Here is a 15849-nt window from a genome sequence, read left to right on the forward strand (position 1 = left end):
GTAACAAAGGTGTGGCTGCTGGGAGGAGAGAAGGCAGCGGAGTGCTGTTCTTAGGCAGTCAGTCTCTTGGACGGTACGAACATGAGACATGGAATCCATGCCCCAAATATCCACTTGTGCAACAGCAACACAGCAGACTGCTCAGGAAATTATTCTGTAGCTTCTCCATGTGCAGGACTTGTTACATTGCTGCCACACTGCAGCAGCAGCAGCGACCAAGGATCTTATGTTTTAAACCCTGGTGTTTTTTAGGGCCAGTTCTTAGAGCAGCCAGCACAAGAACCAGTGGCACGAATGCAGCTTGTGCTCCACGCTGCCTCTGCGGCCGGGCACTGCTCTTCAGGGATGGATGCAGGCAGGACAGCATCCCACCCACCCCTTAATAGAAATCTCTTCTTTTGGCTTTTGAGTGGACCCTGTGCAGTTCCTACAGCATCTCTCAGTAAAGCAAGTTGATCATGTCAGAACACTTCGGAGAGCAGAAGTTACCAGAAGACAGGCATCCGAGGTACCCAAGGGCACTTGCAAGCCAACTCACCCTTAAAGCAAACTCGCTGGCACACCTTAGGCCCTACCTGCCCAAACAAGCTTTCCTTTGCTGAAAGGGTTGCCTGTCAATCAACTGCTGGGCTGCCCAGCTCCTCTGGGAACACCATGGCCATCCCAATTGCGACTGTGGAGCTTTAAACCACCTGTCTCCAGGCTATTTCAGTGGCTTACAAGTAAGCACACATGTCAATCTTGCTAAAACAGTTGTCAGAAGTTCATTTATCAGGTCCACTTACCCATTACCAAAAGCTTTACCAGCTTTTCCATCTGGCCCCACTTTTTGCCTAGTGCACTTTTCCCAGACTTTGCTGATTGTTAAGGAGTACTTAAAATCCATATCTGTCCTCATGGCTTTCTATGTGCTTCCTACTAGAAGGTTCCTGAAGGCTCACAGAAACTTCAGTTCACCATTTCTGAAGCAGTGGGCTCCCATTTTTGTCATTACTAGCACATTTCCTCCCACCAGAGCTGTTGGAGAAACTCTGCCTGTTTCTGACCTGCAGGTGTCTGAACTGACCGCACACTGGGGGGTTGTCAGCCCCGAGTGCAGAAACACCCCACACCCAAATTCTGGCAGCAGCACTGGAAGGGCAGATGTCCCTGCAGCACGCTGCACAAAGGCAGCCAACCAACAGGCTGACATCAAGCTCCCCACTGCTCGTGGTCGTTGCGAACTCCACCTCTGTTTATCAATTCTGCCTTGCCAGAGATCTTTCCCCTGTTTTATGTAACGTTTCTTCTTGTAGAAAATGTGCTTTGTGGATCTTCTAGGACCTCTTTAGCCTGTCACAGACCAGGCCTGGCTCTGCCTGGACTCTTTTTTCACCCTCACTGTTGCCTGTTACAAGTTCTCAGTGTTTAACAGCAAAGCAGGATGGCTCCTGCAGCTTTTTGAGTATTTAGCCTGCTATTCCCTCAGCACATGCTGTGGAACAGAGCTGTATCAGGCAGCACAGTGTTACACAAACAACAACTTTCCCTTCCAGGACACTAATGAAGGTTGTCTTCCATGAAATTGCGAGAACAATGCACTAGTAACTAGCCATGAGCAGCCCAACCATACAGAGACAATTAACAAAATACGCTAAGTGTCAATTTGTCTTGCAACCTCACTCGGTTTCGCTTAGCCCCGTATGCAGTTCAGAAATTTTTGGCAGCAGGCAGCACCATAAATCAAAACTTGCATGGCATCTGTTCCTGCCCAGAACTGTAAACTGCGTACCGGGTTTGAGTAGGTCGTCATCACAGCTGGATTCTTCACTCAACCAACATAATGATTTCAAGTCTTGAAAATGCTCTATGGCTGTGTAAAGCATTTGCTTCCTGGGACAGAGGTCAGAATAACCAGGAACTGCTGGAAGGAGACAGCTGCTGACATGTTCTGGTCAGACTTGGCATGCTAACAAGTCTGAACATCTAAGGATTTCTAGGGCCACCAGTGGCCTTTCCTCCCTGTGGATCCTTTCAAACTTGCACCTCTGTTTACATCAGTGCTCACTGGAAGCTGACCACACATCAGGCTGCTGTGATTTTTGGGGAAAGGCAGCCTGAGTCTCTGAACAGAGTGTATGTCCTGTAACAGAGCAACTGCATCCAACCAGCTATTTCTAGAACCTGTTTTTAAAGAAGAGAAAACGTTCACCTTTAAAAGTGACTCCCTGACAGCACAACGGGATCGCTTCCACCCTTTGTGTGTGCACAGACAACACCCCTGCAGCTTTCTCTCCTCGTTGGCACACGAAGCCTGTCCGTGGAGCACAGTCCATGGACACGCTGCCAGCCAGAGTGTGCGCAAGCCAGAGATGGCAGCCCAGCCCCGAGAGCCCCCTTGCACGGCAGCCTCAGAGCTGCAGGCAGTAGGAGCTTTTCTGTGGAGAGTCCTTTTCTTTCCTCTCTCCTGCCCGAACGTGGGGTCTGTAATTTTCTCTGGGGATGCTACAAACAGAACAGCTGGTGAGCAAAATTGTAAGCTCAAGGAAAACAGAGCGAGGAACTAAACACTGCTGATGGTGTGACAGGCCATGAGGATGTGCTTTCCTCTTGTACTGTGCCAAGCTCCTCTCTCAGGTAACCACAAAACCAGCCTCATCAAGAGCTGCCTCTCTCATCAGGATACCTATTTCAAGATACAGTGGCAAGCCCCTATCTCATGTGCTTGTCACTGCAACACATGGATTGTCAGTGTCATAAATGTATGGCAAGTGAGGGGCAGTAATGGAAGGCGATGTCTGAGAGGGCCCTGATAACATCAAGAGTGCTTAAATCTATGTTGAGCATTCCGTGCCTCAGCTGGGAATCTGTGCATGCAGGCAAAGCCTCAACGACTGCCAGCTGTGGGCCTTTTCTTGATGAGGAATTGCCTGCACCTTCGGGCTCCTGCTTTAGCTGCTCAGAAACACCACTGGGTGCGGGGGGCAGCTATTTAAAAGGTAGACAACAGCAGGGCTCCTGCCTACACAGGTGCAGCGGGGTCCGGAAGCCTGGATCAGAGTTGGGGAAGGCTGTCCCAGCCTACAGAACACTGCTCCTGAGGCCATTCTCCGGTGAGTCAATGCCTCCTGGAGCCCCATCCCAGCTCGGGGCTGCGGAGCTCCTCAGAGGAGTGGATGATGAAGGCAGCGTTGTGCCAGTGCTGGGTTAGCTGTGTCCAGCTGGGCTCACCCAGGTGCTTGGTTTAGTTCCTAAAACTATTGCTTCGTTCCTTCCAATTGGCTGCATCAGGACTGGGCTTACCCCGTGTTTCCATGTAGGTTTGTTTTTCTATGAGTCACTTAGAAGTATTACTGGTAGCTTGCTTCCTTTTTTTTCTTTTTAACTCAAAACTTTTTTTTCCACTATGGCTAAGACAGTAAAAAGGTGAGAGAAGTAAAGCAGGAGGTGTATAATTGGTTTGCTGGACTCACTGGTTTTGTTCTAGAGAATTAAATGCTGACTGTGTATTGAGCAGAATTTTTTTTGTGCAGAATTCACTGACTCTTGTGGCAATGTAAAGTCAACATGTGTGAAATGAGGGTGATGAAGAATTTAAGGTGTATGTAGGCTGGCGTTGTTACAGGTTTCTCATTCGTGAGCTGTTGCTTTTTTATGTAAATAGGAGTTGTACCCCCCCCCATAGTGTGTCAGAATTAGGTTTTAACAAAAAAAAATATCTAGAGTAGGTTACAAGAGGAAATAATTTTAAGTAGAGCTCTTGATTTCTGTGATTACACTCAAGAAACCTTTATCAGACTTTTTAAGTGAGAAGCGCTTTCACAGCCCACCTTAAGCTCTGGACAGGCCAGCCTGTCCATATAGCAATTAATACAATTAATACTTGAACTCCCTGAAATTAACTGTTTCCAAAGTGCAGCCTTTCATTCTTTCTAGCATTGGTTTCACATCACATGCCTCTGCTGTGTTCAAGCAAGCTCTGTCATTTATCTCCCCAGTGCCGATCTGTGCAGAAAGGCACGAGGCAGCAGGACCACCTCGCACTAGACGGAAAGCAATCAATTCAGGGTGACTTGGAATGAAACACACGCTTTTCGAGGAAACACCATTTTGGCGCTTCTCTCCCACAAAGTGAGAGCAGGAACTGCAGCAGTTAATATCTAATGGCTCCTACCTTTCTCTGCTGCCAAACATCTGTGCCTGTGACTACGCCTCGCTGCCAAGCCCGGCCTGCTCCCTGACACTGCTTGGCAGTGCCGTGGACAAAGAGCGAGGGGAAGGGGAAGGCTGCTACCCTGTCCCCTATCTAAGTGAAAAAAATCCCTGAGACATATGGTCTTGCATAAAATCACCACCCGAGAGAAGCCTGGCGCGGCGTTAGGTTAGTGAGAATATTATAATTACACCAAGGCTGAGCAGCACCTCATTGGCAGCCACTGAGGAAAGCAAATGGAGATGACAAAACTGCGGGTCATGAGATGTGTATTTTAACAGCATCGGAACCTTTACCCCCAAATTACTAAAAACAACCCTAAAACCATTACTTACCAAGTAATGTAACTAGGAATCAAGACAAACTGTTACTTTCCATAACAGGAAAAAAAGTTGTTTGGGCTATTTATTTTTTTTTCTAATTAGCAAGAAAAATCTGTCTCAAAGAAACTTCTCACTAAGGAGTGGCTGGATTTCATTTGGACCTGTGACTGCTTCCTTTGGAGCCAGTCGTACAGCATCCCTTATGTAAGAGAGCTGCCAGGCGTGCAGGGCTGGCTGACAAGTCCCATCCCAATCACAGGGCACAGGCACGCTCACTCTAACCAGAGTCGTGTCAGTGCCGGTGCTGGCTTATCAAGCTCACTGTGCTCCAGGAGAACATTATATGGTTTGTAATATGTCAGAGAATGTCAAACTGAGGGCTGCACGGCAGTGAAGGGTAGAGCAGAAAGCATTCTATTCCAGGCCATTGATTCCTTTTAACAACTACATGCAGTAATTCCCAAAACTATCTCCTCAGTCTCAATCACATGGAAAACATAGCGCAGCGTTAGTTCTGAACCTTGCACCCAGTGCAGCTTGAAGATTAGACCGTCCAAGGGGATTAAATAAGATGACTGATTTAATCAGAATAATTCTTTTAATGATAACTTGCTGCATTTCTCCTCCCCCCACCTCCATAAAGGTCTAATAGTTTGCTTCCTGGATTCCCAGTGCATAAACCGAGCATATTTTCTTCCTACAGGAAATGATCCAATTAAGTTGATGTATAATTGATAATGAACTGTTTAAGCTGATTTTGGCCTTGAAAAATCTTAAGCGCGTCCAGTCAGCTGGCTGACCCCCCTTCATGCACGGTGGAGGGACAGGACTTGGGGAAAGGGAGGGAGCAGGCTGAGCACACTGCCCAAGGAAGCGCAGGGAGGCAGCCTAGCTCGAGGGGGCTGCACAGCAGCAGGGATTACTTGAACATCATGTAGTCCCTGATTGCTGCTCAGTACCCGAGCCGCAGCCTGGCCCCTGGGTTCAGGCAGCGGAGCTTGGTAAGCAGCCAGGTTAGAGACATGGAACCAGCGTTCTCCGGTGTCTGATCCTGGAGCAGTGCTGAGGCAGTGGGAAGTTTCCCACCCTCCCTAAACACAAATTCTGTTGCCTTACAGCAGGTACCAGCGGGAGATGCTGTCGGACTCCTGGGAGTTGGGTAATTCACCCTCCCCCAGTGCCAAAGCCAGGTCAGCCTGAGGAAGTGCTGCTGACAGCACAGCTGGAAAAGAAGGCTTCAGATTGATGGAGTGGCTGGAGCACATCTTTGGGAAGCCAGTGCAGTAAGTTTTATAAACGTAAAGGCTAAAATTGTTCCTCACATGAATACCTCTCGCCTACCTCAACAAAACTGACTCCCTCTCACTAGACTTTGGTTTTGTCCCTGCCTGGCCACCAACTGGCTGTCCAACATGGTTTGGGGGCTTCCCTCCCTGCTGACTTTGTGCTAGTACAGCAAACAGGGACAGGTCTGCTCATCACCAGGTCTGGTCAGCAGCCCTGGGGGCCCCGTCCCCTGTGTGTGCCGAGCACGGGGCACAGGCGTGGTGGCAGTGAGCGTCCCTGCGCTGCAGATGAGAGGTGACTCGGTGCGGTGCCGGCAGCGCTGCGCGTTTCTGCAGCGGCTCCCCGCGGGCCCCGCTGCGCTGGCTGCCACTGAGCCGTGTAACTCCAATGCAGCCACGCACTGCCATGCACAGCGAGTGACACAGGAACCACCCAGCTGACATGGAAACCCCCAGGATACTATATAGATACCCTGCACTGGTGTCCAAAGGGATTGGAATGCCAGAGGGATTTTGCTGACTGCTCTTTGCAACATGAGCAGACTTCCCTCCATCACCCCCAGAGTTTTACTGGAGAGAATTTATACCTTTATGGCAAACTATTTATTTTTTTATAGCGCTCCCTGCTTATACCCCTTTAGCCAGAGTCTGACACTGGGTGATTGTAGGTTTTTTTAGGGACCTTGTGTGCGTTTAATCCTTTGTTTGGCCTCACTGGTCCCGGGTGCACTCCTTGGATGGGTCTGAATCAGTCCATGTCAGCCTGGGAGCTTGCACCCTGCAAACCCTGAGGTCTCCTCTCCCCTGGTCACCCCTTCACCAGGAGTATCCCATCCTCGAGTATCCCAATTTGCAACTTTTCCTGAACAAACTGACAGCTTTATGCTGAGGCACAGGGCTTTTTCCCAAGAGGCTCATCCAACTTGGAGAGAATTTTGCTTCAATTTACAATGCAACTATTCAGTTCACATGACTTGATCCTTTTTTTTTTTTTTTTGTCCATTATGTTTAACAGGGACTATCCCATGTAAAATTTAAAAAAAAAAAAAGACAAAAACCCTGAGCACCTGTACACTGAACAAGCAGAAGGAGAGATTACCAATTCTATTTCTAATCCTTTCCAGGTAGAATTTTTAAGAAATTTTGGAACACTGAAAGATACAACAACTCTAGGCTGACCCTTTTTGACCTACTTCCTCTGAAGTTCTGCATGTATCAGTTCCTGTAGTCTTTTCTGGTAAGTTTTTGTGGCGTTTCCTAAGAACAAAATAGATTTTAACTTCCTGTATTAAGTGCTGTCAGCTTACTTCAGTATAAAAATGTGTTTGTCTACTTAGAGCTGTCATACACTGATAATGTTACTTAAGTGAGTTCCCTTAATGTAACTTTTCAAGGTACCATCCTTGTCCAATTCTGCCTGCAGAGACAACCAGACAACTTTCACTCACAAATCAACAGAACTTGAGTTTAATTAAGGGTTTCATTTTCTTATCTAGTGCAGATCTGCTGCATGGTGACAGAAGCTGTGCCCTCCCAAAGCCTTCACCCTGTCCTGGCTCGCTCACAAGGCTGCGCTCCGTGCAATAATCAGCCAAACCCCATCAGTGACTGTTCCTCAGAGCGCAGTAACTTGCCTTCAGCGTTTTGCTTTTAAGCTCTGGAGTTTTGCTCAGATTTATTCACACTGACAATGCTGTTTAGTTATGACCTTGTAAGCTAGGTATGAGCAATGCTGGCAGAGCAGGAAACTTTGCAAAGCAGCCCCCTCTTCACAGGTCTGCACAGACTTTTAGTAGTGGATGTTAGGAGTGCAGTTGGACGTAGCCAGTAGTGTAGTAGTGGATGTTGTTCAGCTGTGAAACAATGGCATGGAGGTGTGTCAACCCTTCTCGCTTCCCTAGGATTTTATCAGAACTAATGTCAAAACATGGCACAAGCAGGAGCAGGTGTGACAGATTGTCTGTGCTAAAACTCATCACTCTTTTTTTTTTTAACACTAACAAACATGGAATAAGTGCTCAGCTCTCCTGGAATACAGTGCAAAAGTAACAAGATAGCGACCAAATAGTCTCATACCTGGAGACATCAATGTAGTAGAGGCTCCTGCAACACCTACTCAGAAGTTCTGGGCTGCAGCTTTGCTCAGGGGTTTTAATTGCTGGGTTGCTACCATTTCTGAAGACAATGTTGTTTCTGAACAGAAAGTGTTCAGCAACATTCACGGAGGGTTTCACAACTGCACTTTGACTCTGTACTTTGGGCAATACTGCTGCATGTTTGTGACCTATCTCCTTTTCATCTGGTTCAAAATTAGCTTTCCCCTTTAGATCAGTGTCTCTGAGTCTGTATTCTCTAGCTAACTTGCAAACTGAAATTAATTTATAATAGCGACTAAAAAGAAAAACTGTGACTATTTCATGTTCTATTAGATCTCCTTATCAGTGCTATAACGTTATGGGAATGAATTGTCACAATCACTCCAAGCCCCTGCAAAGAAAACTGAGTATTAATTATACTAACATACCAAATACCCTATTAATACCGCCACCACACATGCACTACAAAAAAAAAAGCCCATACACACGGGCACAAAATCCAAAGCAAGCAGAAACCCTACCATGGATACTTCCATCCCTGCTCTGTGGGAAAAGCCCAGTGCTGACGTGTCTGGTGGCCGGGCTGTCAATATGGCCTGAACCAACTCAGGAGCTCAGTCTGCAGAAGCAGACCTTGCGTGTATGCTGCTGAACAGTGTGCATCAGTTGGCTTTTCCTGTCACTGCTAGGATGTTCCCCTGAAACAATGCGCTGCCATTCCGTGCGCTTGGTCCTGTTCCACAGCTGCGATATGCCCAAACCTGGGATTTTTACAGCCGGATTTTTCATAAGTGTCAGAAGCAGATGGATTGAGGCTTGTGCAAACGCCATCAGGCATATCTTATCAGAAAAGCCTCCCTCCCTGCTGACACAGCAGTGAAGGTGCTTTAAAGTTCTGGGAGATATGGACATAGCAGGTTGGCACCACTGCTAGCCAGAGACTGCCCAAAACCACCCTGGCTGAGAATGAAGGTAAAGGGACACCCTACACCTTATGCTAACCTTGCGTGTGTTTGAATGACAGACTCTTCAGGCTGAGCTCCTCAAAACCTCAAGCGACCGCAGTCCTGCTGCTTCCTGAAAGGACCAGAGGAGTGCAGAGACCTGAGCCCTCAGAAGTGCCCATGTGCAGGTCAGTGACCCTCGCTGGAGGGGAAACGCCGAACACGAGTCCCTTTACTCCTCTGTCCCTGACATGCTTATTGGCAAAGCAGTATCCTTGGAAACATAACGTCATCAGCTGGGGTTAAACATTCAGCCCTTATAAAAAACCCCAGCACTGTCACTTGGACCATTTGCACCAGCAGCAGAGCTGAATCCTCCGAGTCCTTCAAATGGCACAGAATGAGATTTTAAATAGTAAAGGCAATACCACGTGGGCTGCCCTGTCTTTTCAGGAGAACAAATGTCAATGCATCAAAAGATGGACTAATTTTCTTTAGAAAGCTCAAGGAAGATTCTGGAACTACATTTATTTTAAGTAACAAGGAAAATAAGTTGCTGCATTACGGCATTCACAAAAACCACACTGCTCAAAGGAAGTGATAAATTCATGACTGTGTAGTATCCTGTATGTGAGTAGTATCCTCTTGTTATTTAAAAAAAGGAAAGGAAAGGGAAGTGAATGATAGTGGGCTCTCTCTCAGAAAAAGGATTTCATTATTGCTTTTGATTCTGCCAGTAAGCCTGTTTGCACTGTGCTGCTTGCATGCAGCAGCAGCACTGCTAACCTCGCATAAAAGATATAGCCTTCAGCTTAAAATGAGACAAATAAATTTTGTGTTCGCAACCACAGGTGTCTTAACACACAGCTGAAACGGTGTCAAGCCACTGATCACAACCAAAACGTTTCTCTTTGATTAATTCCTGCAAACCACAGTAATCAGCTGAATGGCCTCATCTCACTGACCAGAGTTCCTCATGCCACGCTGAAAACTGGAACCGAGTCTTACCACTTATTGGGATAACAAGAGATGAAAGTCATGGATTTAAAACACTTCTCTCTGTAAGTAAAGGTTAATTCCTAATTTACACTTATTCCCCAGATTTTAAGCAGTTGTTTGTTCTCAAGTCTCCCAGAGTAACAGTCTCCATTTCTTCCAGACTAAACCCAAAGCAGTCATTTGTCAGAGCATCCCCCGAACTCCGCACATGAGCTCCCCTCTCCTTGAGAGGAGTCCTCTAAGTCCACCCGAGGTCTGAGCGTGAATAACTTTGCAGGAGGCGCAAGCAGTGCTCATTTGCAGGACTGCCTCTCTAAGGTAATGGGGAGGGAACTTCATCTACTGCAATTCCTGCCTTAGGAACCAGTTCTGCCTGAAGTGGGACTGGAGAGTATGCTCTAATCTTAAGGAAAGGTAAAACTTATTGCCTGGTACTCACAGAATTGATTATCCCCTTAAGTGCTTGGAATCCTCCAGTGACAGGGAAGACTTGCTCTTTCACGTCAGCAATTCTTTCCAGCTTTGGAGAGAAAATGCATGCAAGCGCATGAATCATCTGGCAAAGTAAATTCCTCACAGTGCTTTACACCCTTAAAATTTAAATGGATGTCTCAAAGCAACCCTCATCAATTCTGCGAAGAGAGGGAAACTTTAGAGCTCTCTTTAGAGCTAACTAAGAGTTTTCTGAACTGTAGGACTTACCACCACCAACCGCAGCTAACAAAATGCTGGCTAGTCATCATGGCAAGCATCACACTCGAGAAGCTTTTCAGGGCCTGTATCTTGGCAGTGATTTTGTACCCCTGTCCAGAATCACCTTCCCTGTTTGCTCAGCCTTTCACTAAAAACTCTTTCTCTGCATCTTCTGCAGGAAGGAGCCTTTCGTGTACCTCTCCTTGAAGCCACTGTGACCGAACAGCAGCAGCTACAGTGTTCACTGGGACATAGCAACTCTGGAACAGCTTTCCAGTGAAGGACATGAATCCCAGGTTCTTTTCCTTATCCCAAGACTGTTACATAGGCACTGCTTGAATCTTGTCTACAGCTCTTCTGTTCATGTGATCAGTACCCTGACCTGGTTGCCATTCCAATGAGTGGGGCTTGCCTGCACCCTCTCGTTGGCAGCTCCCAGTTAACAAGGGGATTTCCAACGGGTCTCCTTGGCAGTGAGCACGACACCCACACGTTCTATTTATGTCTACGTATACATCTGAGTGTGCTTCCTGAGCCAGAGAAGACATTACGCTGCCTCATGTAAGTAAAACTAAATTTCTGTACTACTTAACATCAACTCTGTAAAACTCTGGGTTGAGGTATTGCCTAGTACTCTATAATAGTAAAGGTCTTATTCTTACCTGTTCTTGTTCAAAATCCAGGACGCCGACACAGTAAACTCTTGCTCCCAGCTCTCTGGATTTCCTTGCCTGTGGCACCACAGAACACAAAAATCAGCATTTTATTAATTCAACAAGGCAGCACCCAAAGTCCACAGAGCATGACATGTATTTCCAGCTCGTGCTCACCTCCTTCTCTGCATACAGGGGAATCTGACCATCCAGCTTCCCATCAGTCAGCGCAATGATGATACTAGAGAACCTTGAGGCTCCTTGCTTCGCAATTTGCACATTGGCCTGAAAACAACAAAATAAATTATCCACCTTAAAACTACACCCAAACTTTGAACCATGATGCATCTTCTAAGCATCTAATGCAACATCTCTCTCATGACAATCCTCTGCCTCCCTTGAACTCGCTACCAGCAGGGAAACCCCTCATCAGTCCTTTCCGGCCACCATTCAGCCCATCTCTAAAGCACTGGGGTCACTGACCCATCAACCCTTGCCAATACACAGTTCTTCCAGGACAGATCTCTTCAAATCCACCGTTAGGATTTCCTTTGCTACCCCCCAGATATCAAACGCAGTCAGTGTACATTCCAAGATAGAAAAAGAATGGCTTAAAACTAATTCTTTTTTTTTCTTTTGAAATAGCAACTAAATTCCCTTTGCCCAGCTTTTCATTGCGCAGATCCTGCTTACAAACATGGCTCTACAGTCCGAGGGGAAGAGCTGACTTGTCTGTAACAGCGAAAGCTTAGATCCTCACCTTCAGGGCCAGGCCTTTCATCAAAACTGCATTATTTGAACGAAGAAGAATATAAGCAGCTGGGAACTTGGTAATTAAGCCAGCCCAAAAGGAAGAGCGTTTGTCTCTGGGTCGCTGCTCTGTGCGGTAAACCCTCCCCAGGAGAGAGCCCTGGAAGGCACCGCAAGCCCCACAGCCCCACCGAGCTGCGTGTGGCTGTTCACCGTGTCACTGGGATGCTGGCTGAGCTCTGACCTCCACCCCGCAGACCCCTGCTCCGTGAGAAGGAGCGAGTCAGAGAAATTCCACATGGCAGATTGCTGTGATGGCTAGCCATCTTCTGCATGGGATTTGCAGAGTGTCTGGGCAACCCTGGGACCACTCAGGCAACCAGACAGGTTTGAGCATAACAGACTGATAAAACATAAATCTATTTATGTTACAGGTTGTTACCCAAAGGGTGAGAACAGAGGATGTGTTGATTGCAAGAAGACGAGTAAAACCTACCTGTTTTAGTCCTTCGTGTATGTATGTCTCACCTGCTGGCATCACCTCCTCCAGATCCTTTAGACCTTTCTTGATTTTCTCTCTGCAAAGGAAAAAAAGGTAAGAGCCTGCTTGTGTGACCTGGGGAGTGAAAAGGGTGCAATTTATCAATTGAAAAAAGGTATTTGTCCTCAAGGAGAACTGAAATGCAAGGCTGCAAATGAGAGCCTTTAGCTAGGGTCCCACGCGGAGGCAGACTGTGTGTTCATGACAGAAGTGGTGCTGTGGGAACAGGTATTTCAGACCTATCTAACAAAATATGCTTCAGTGAGTCAAAAAGCTGGAATCAAGGAGAATGACCTGGTGGAGCAGATATTGCAAAGCAGTGGCAAAGCCTCAGCATTACACAGCCCAGTGGAAATTCTGTTGCATTAGGTCTATTTTGCAACTTTAAACCAACTTTGCTCCCCATCACACTGCAGTCAAAGAAGAAATCCCCTCAAACAGCAGTTCTATTTCAGCAGAAATCTTCCAGACAAATATGTACACATTTATCACATAGAACTGAACTTCAATAATTAAAACCTTTGTCCTGAACAAAATATCAATAGGCATATGCAGCATTTGCAAGACACCTTTTGTTCCCATGGGAAAAAGAGCAACATTGAGGATAGATTTAAATTTTGACTGTTAAAACCTTTTTGCGTGACCTTTCATAAGACATCCCACACAGGTCCACAGCTCAGATTTAACAGGAGAATGCATCTGCACCATGATTTTTCACGAGCAGTACAGCTGATCCACCTGCAAGATGCTCACTAACTATGGGGCTGAAAGAGGAGAAGTTGACAGAGTGCACCACAGGAATTATTTCCGGTGAAATCAGCACAAGTTGGGGAGCAAAGGCAGAGAGACTACGGAAAGAATCAAATCCAGAGGGTCTTCGTTCTTCTGCAAACACGGTTTCAGCCAAGTCCGTGGAAAGTCATGCTAGGGAAGGATGAACAAAAACTAAGAAGGGGCAAAATTTGGGCCAGAATATATAGAACACTGTGACAAATCTAGGTGAGAAAGAGGAACCCAGCAGGGGCGAGGAGATGGAGGGAAAATACATCGCGGGATGCGTGAAAGCTTTCCTTAGGCCAGACCAAATGAGAAAGAATGCATATGCCACACTGCCTGAATGCCACCCACTCGTCATTTGTTCCACGGATGGGCTTCCTCTATGTTTAGCAGCTCTGTTCCAAAGTACAATCCATAGCTGGAATAAGCTCCCCGTCACAGGATCCACTGATACAATCAGGGAGGGGAGGGAGTAAAAGAGCTATGTGGCATTGAATCTATGGAAGGGAACAAGTTATGTAAGATAATACAATCTGTTTGATCCAAATATTTTACATTCAGCATCTATAGAAACAACTTGCAAGTGATTATGTACGAACGCAGATTATAAACCACAGAGTCGGTGCTTGCCAGAAATGAGTGGCAGCACATCACAGGCGTTAGTGCTCTGCTGCCAAGAAACAAGCAGCAACTCAAGTCCCAGTTTTCTGAAACAGATTTCATTTTGCAAAAATAGCTTTTGTACAATCAGTTCAGTTTTATTTATCTGCAATGTCTTGTGACCCGGTCGCACGGCAATCTCTGGTGTTGCCAGGCCTCTGCCTACAAGGGGTTCCAGGAAATCTTTGGCAGCATGAGCTCTTTTAGCTGAGTTTAATCAGGCACCATCTCTACCCCTCAGGGCACAGCTGCACTAGACAGACCCAGCCAGATGTCAACTAGCTCCCCGCATTCTCCAAGCTGATCAAGTGCAAGCGGGTGCTGGTCTGGATGTCAGAAGGCCAATGTGGATGCAGGACTTGGGGCCCCAGAACCAGCAGGAGAGGTGGGCTCCATCACTCTAAAACTCACCCCTGGCTGGTTTGAAGACTGGCCATGGGGGCTTGTGCCTGCCTGCACTGTCCTGATAATGAAGGGGACTCAGCAGTCAACCAGCCACAGCACTCAGGACCCCCAGTCCTGCTCCTGAGTGCTCTCACGACTTCCCTTTCTCTAGTTTCTGCAAAGCTCTTTGGTGGCCACGGAAGTCCCCAGGGAAGTTCTGGTTGTATAACTCATCTGCACCATGACAGCAGAGCCCTCAGCCTGGGTGCCTGGACATCCCACGGCGCAGCTCGGGAACTCTAGCAAAGGCTGAGGGCTGCTGGCTTTGTGGCGCAAGTCAGAAAAGGGACGGAGGTGTAAGAGGCAAAACAGAATCAGCAACTTGCAGCCTGTCTGTGTTTGGGCTGAATAAGTACAAATTTATTATCTTTTACCCACTCAGCATATGCGCTGCAGCCCATTTCTGTGTTTTAGCACAGGCACAACTAATTTTTAATAGCTACCCCGTCTGTTCTCTCTCTAAGGCGTGTAACTGCCTCAGACAGCTCCTCCAGCAGCAGCCAGGCAAACACAGCTGTTAATATCCATGCAGATTCCGGAATGGGTGTTCTTAGCTCCTCTGAGTGGGGGACAGCATTCTGTGCATCTTTTCCGTGTGGCATTCCACCTATTGAAGTGCTGGAATCTTTAATTATCTCATTGTGATGAGCATATGAGTGCTGGCAGGAGATGGTGGCTCTTAATGAGCATGTATTTCTGCTGAGAAATGAGGCTGTGTGCTGCAAGGCAACGGGCTCATCCCTAACAAACGAAGGCAAACAAAACAGGTACTTGGGGTTTGCTGCTAAGAAGGATGTGCAGTAAACAGGAAAACACACACACGTGTCAGTGAAACCGAGAGGGGAAGTGTTCTTTGACAAAAAGAGGGACGGCTCCACCTCTGATGAGGCCAGCTGTCGTAGTGGTGAAAGGAAACCCTGCATGAGCCTCCCCAGATGCATCATTTGGAGGAGGCTTATGCCTGCTAGGCCTCTTAAATACTACAAAGGGTAGAGTCACTTAAAATGATTAGTCTGCTTCAAACCTGAGGCCTCCTGCACAGGCTCTGGATGAAAACACCAGTGGCCAGCTCTGCTGCCCTTGATACACGCAGCAGAACGCACTCTGTGCAGATGAGTCTGTTTTGGCAAGCTGCCTTGGACCCAAGCACAGGGGCAGCTCACGTGACCGAGGCCCCAAATGTGTCCATGTTTCACACACCCCTGTGAAACCAGGAGCAGTCAGCTGGACTAGGGACAAGGACGGGATGGTTGGTCGTGTAACCAGGTACTCAAGCATCCTACTTTTCCACCTTCACTAACACCATCTCTCTTCATCTCCAGCAGGAGTTTGACCCAGGCAGAGGCAGCAGGGCTCATCCTGGCCGCCAGCACCAGTCAGTGCTGCCAAAGCCGGCTCACAGAAACCTGGACTGCTGCTGGCCAGCACAGCTGGCCAAAAGAGAACAAAGGCAACATTGTGCCAGCTGCATGGTATTCCTGAAGGTATCCA

At 47.3% G+C, this 15849-nt stretch overlaps 1 protein-coding gene across 1 annotated transcript in view; it reads right to left on the bottom strand.

The window, feature by feature from the left end:
* The window catches only part of ANTXR2 (ANTXR cell adhesion molecule 2), a 77327-nt gene that overhangs the window by 56161 nt on the left and 5317 nt on the right, over window positions 1-15849 (bottom strand). The window contains exons 4-7 of the mRNA XM_038136784.1: window positions 12433-12514; window positions 11364-11471; window positions 11196-11264; window positions 10280-10360 (exon numbers count right to left, since the gene is read on the bottom strand). Of these exons, the coding sequence (XP_037992712.1) occupies window positions 10280-10360; window positions 11196-11264; window positions 11364-11471; window positions 12433-12514 (340 nt within the window). The remainder of the gene's footprint in view (window positions 1-10279; window positions 10361-11195; window positions 11265-11363; window positions 11472-12432; window positions 12515-15849) is intronic.

The sequence above is a fragment of the Motacilla alba genome, chromosome 4 (assembly GCF_015832195.1).
Source record: "Motacilla alba alba isolate MOTALB_02 chromosome 4, Motacilla_alba_V1.0_pri, whole genome shotgun sequence".
Classification (NCBI taxonomy): domain Eukaryota; kingdom Metazoa; phylum Chordata; class Aves; order Passeriformes; family Motacillidae; genus Motacilla; species Motacilla alba.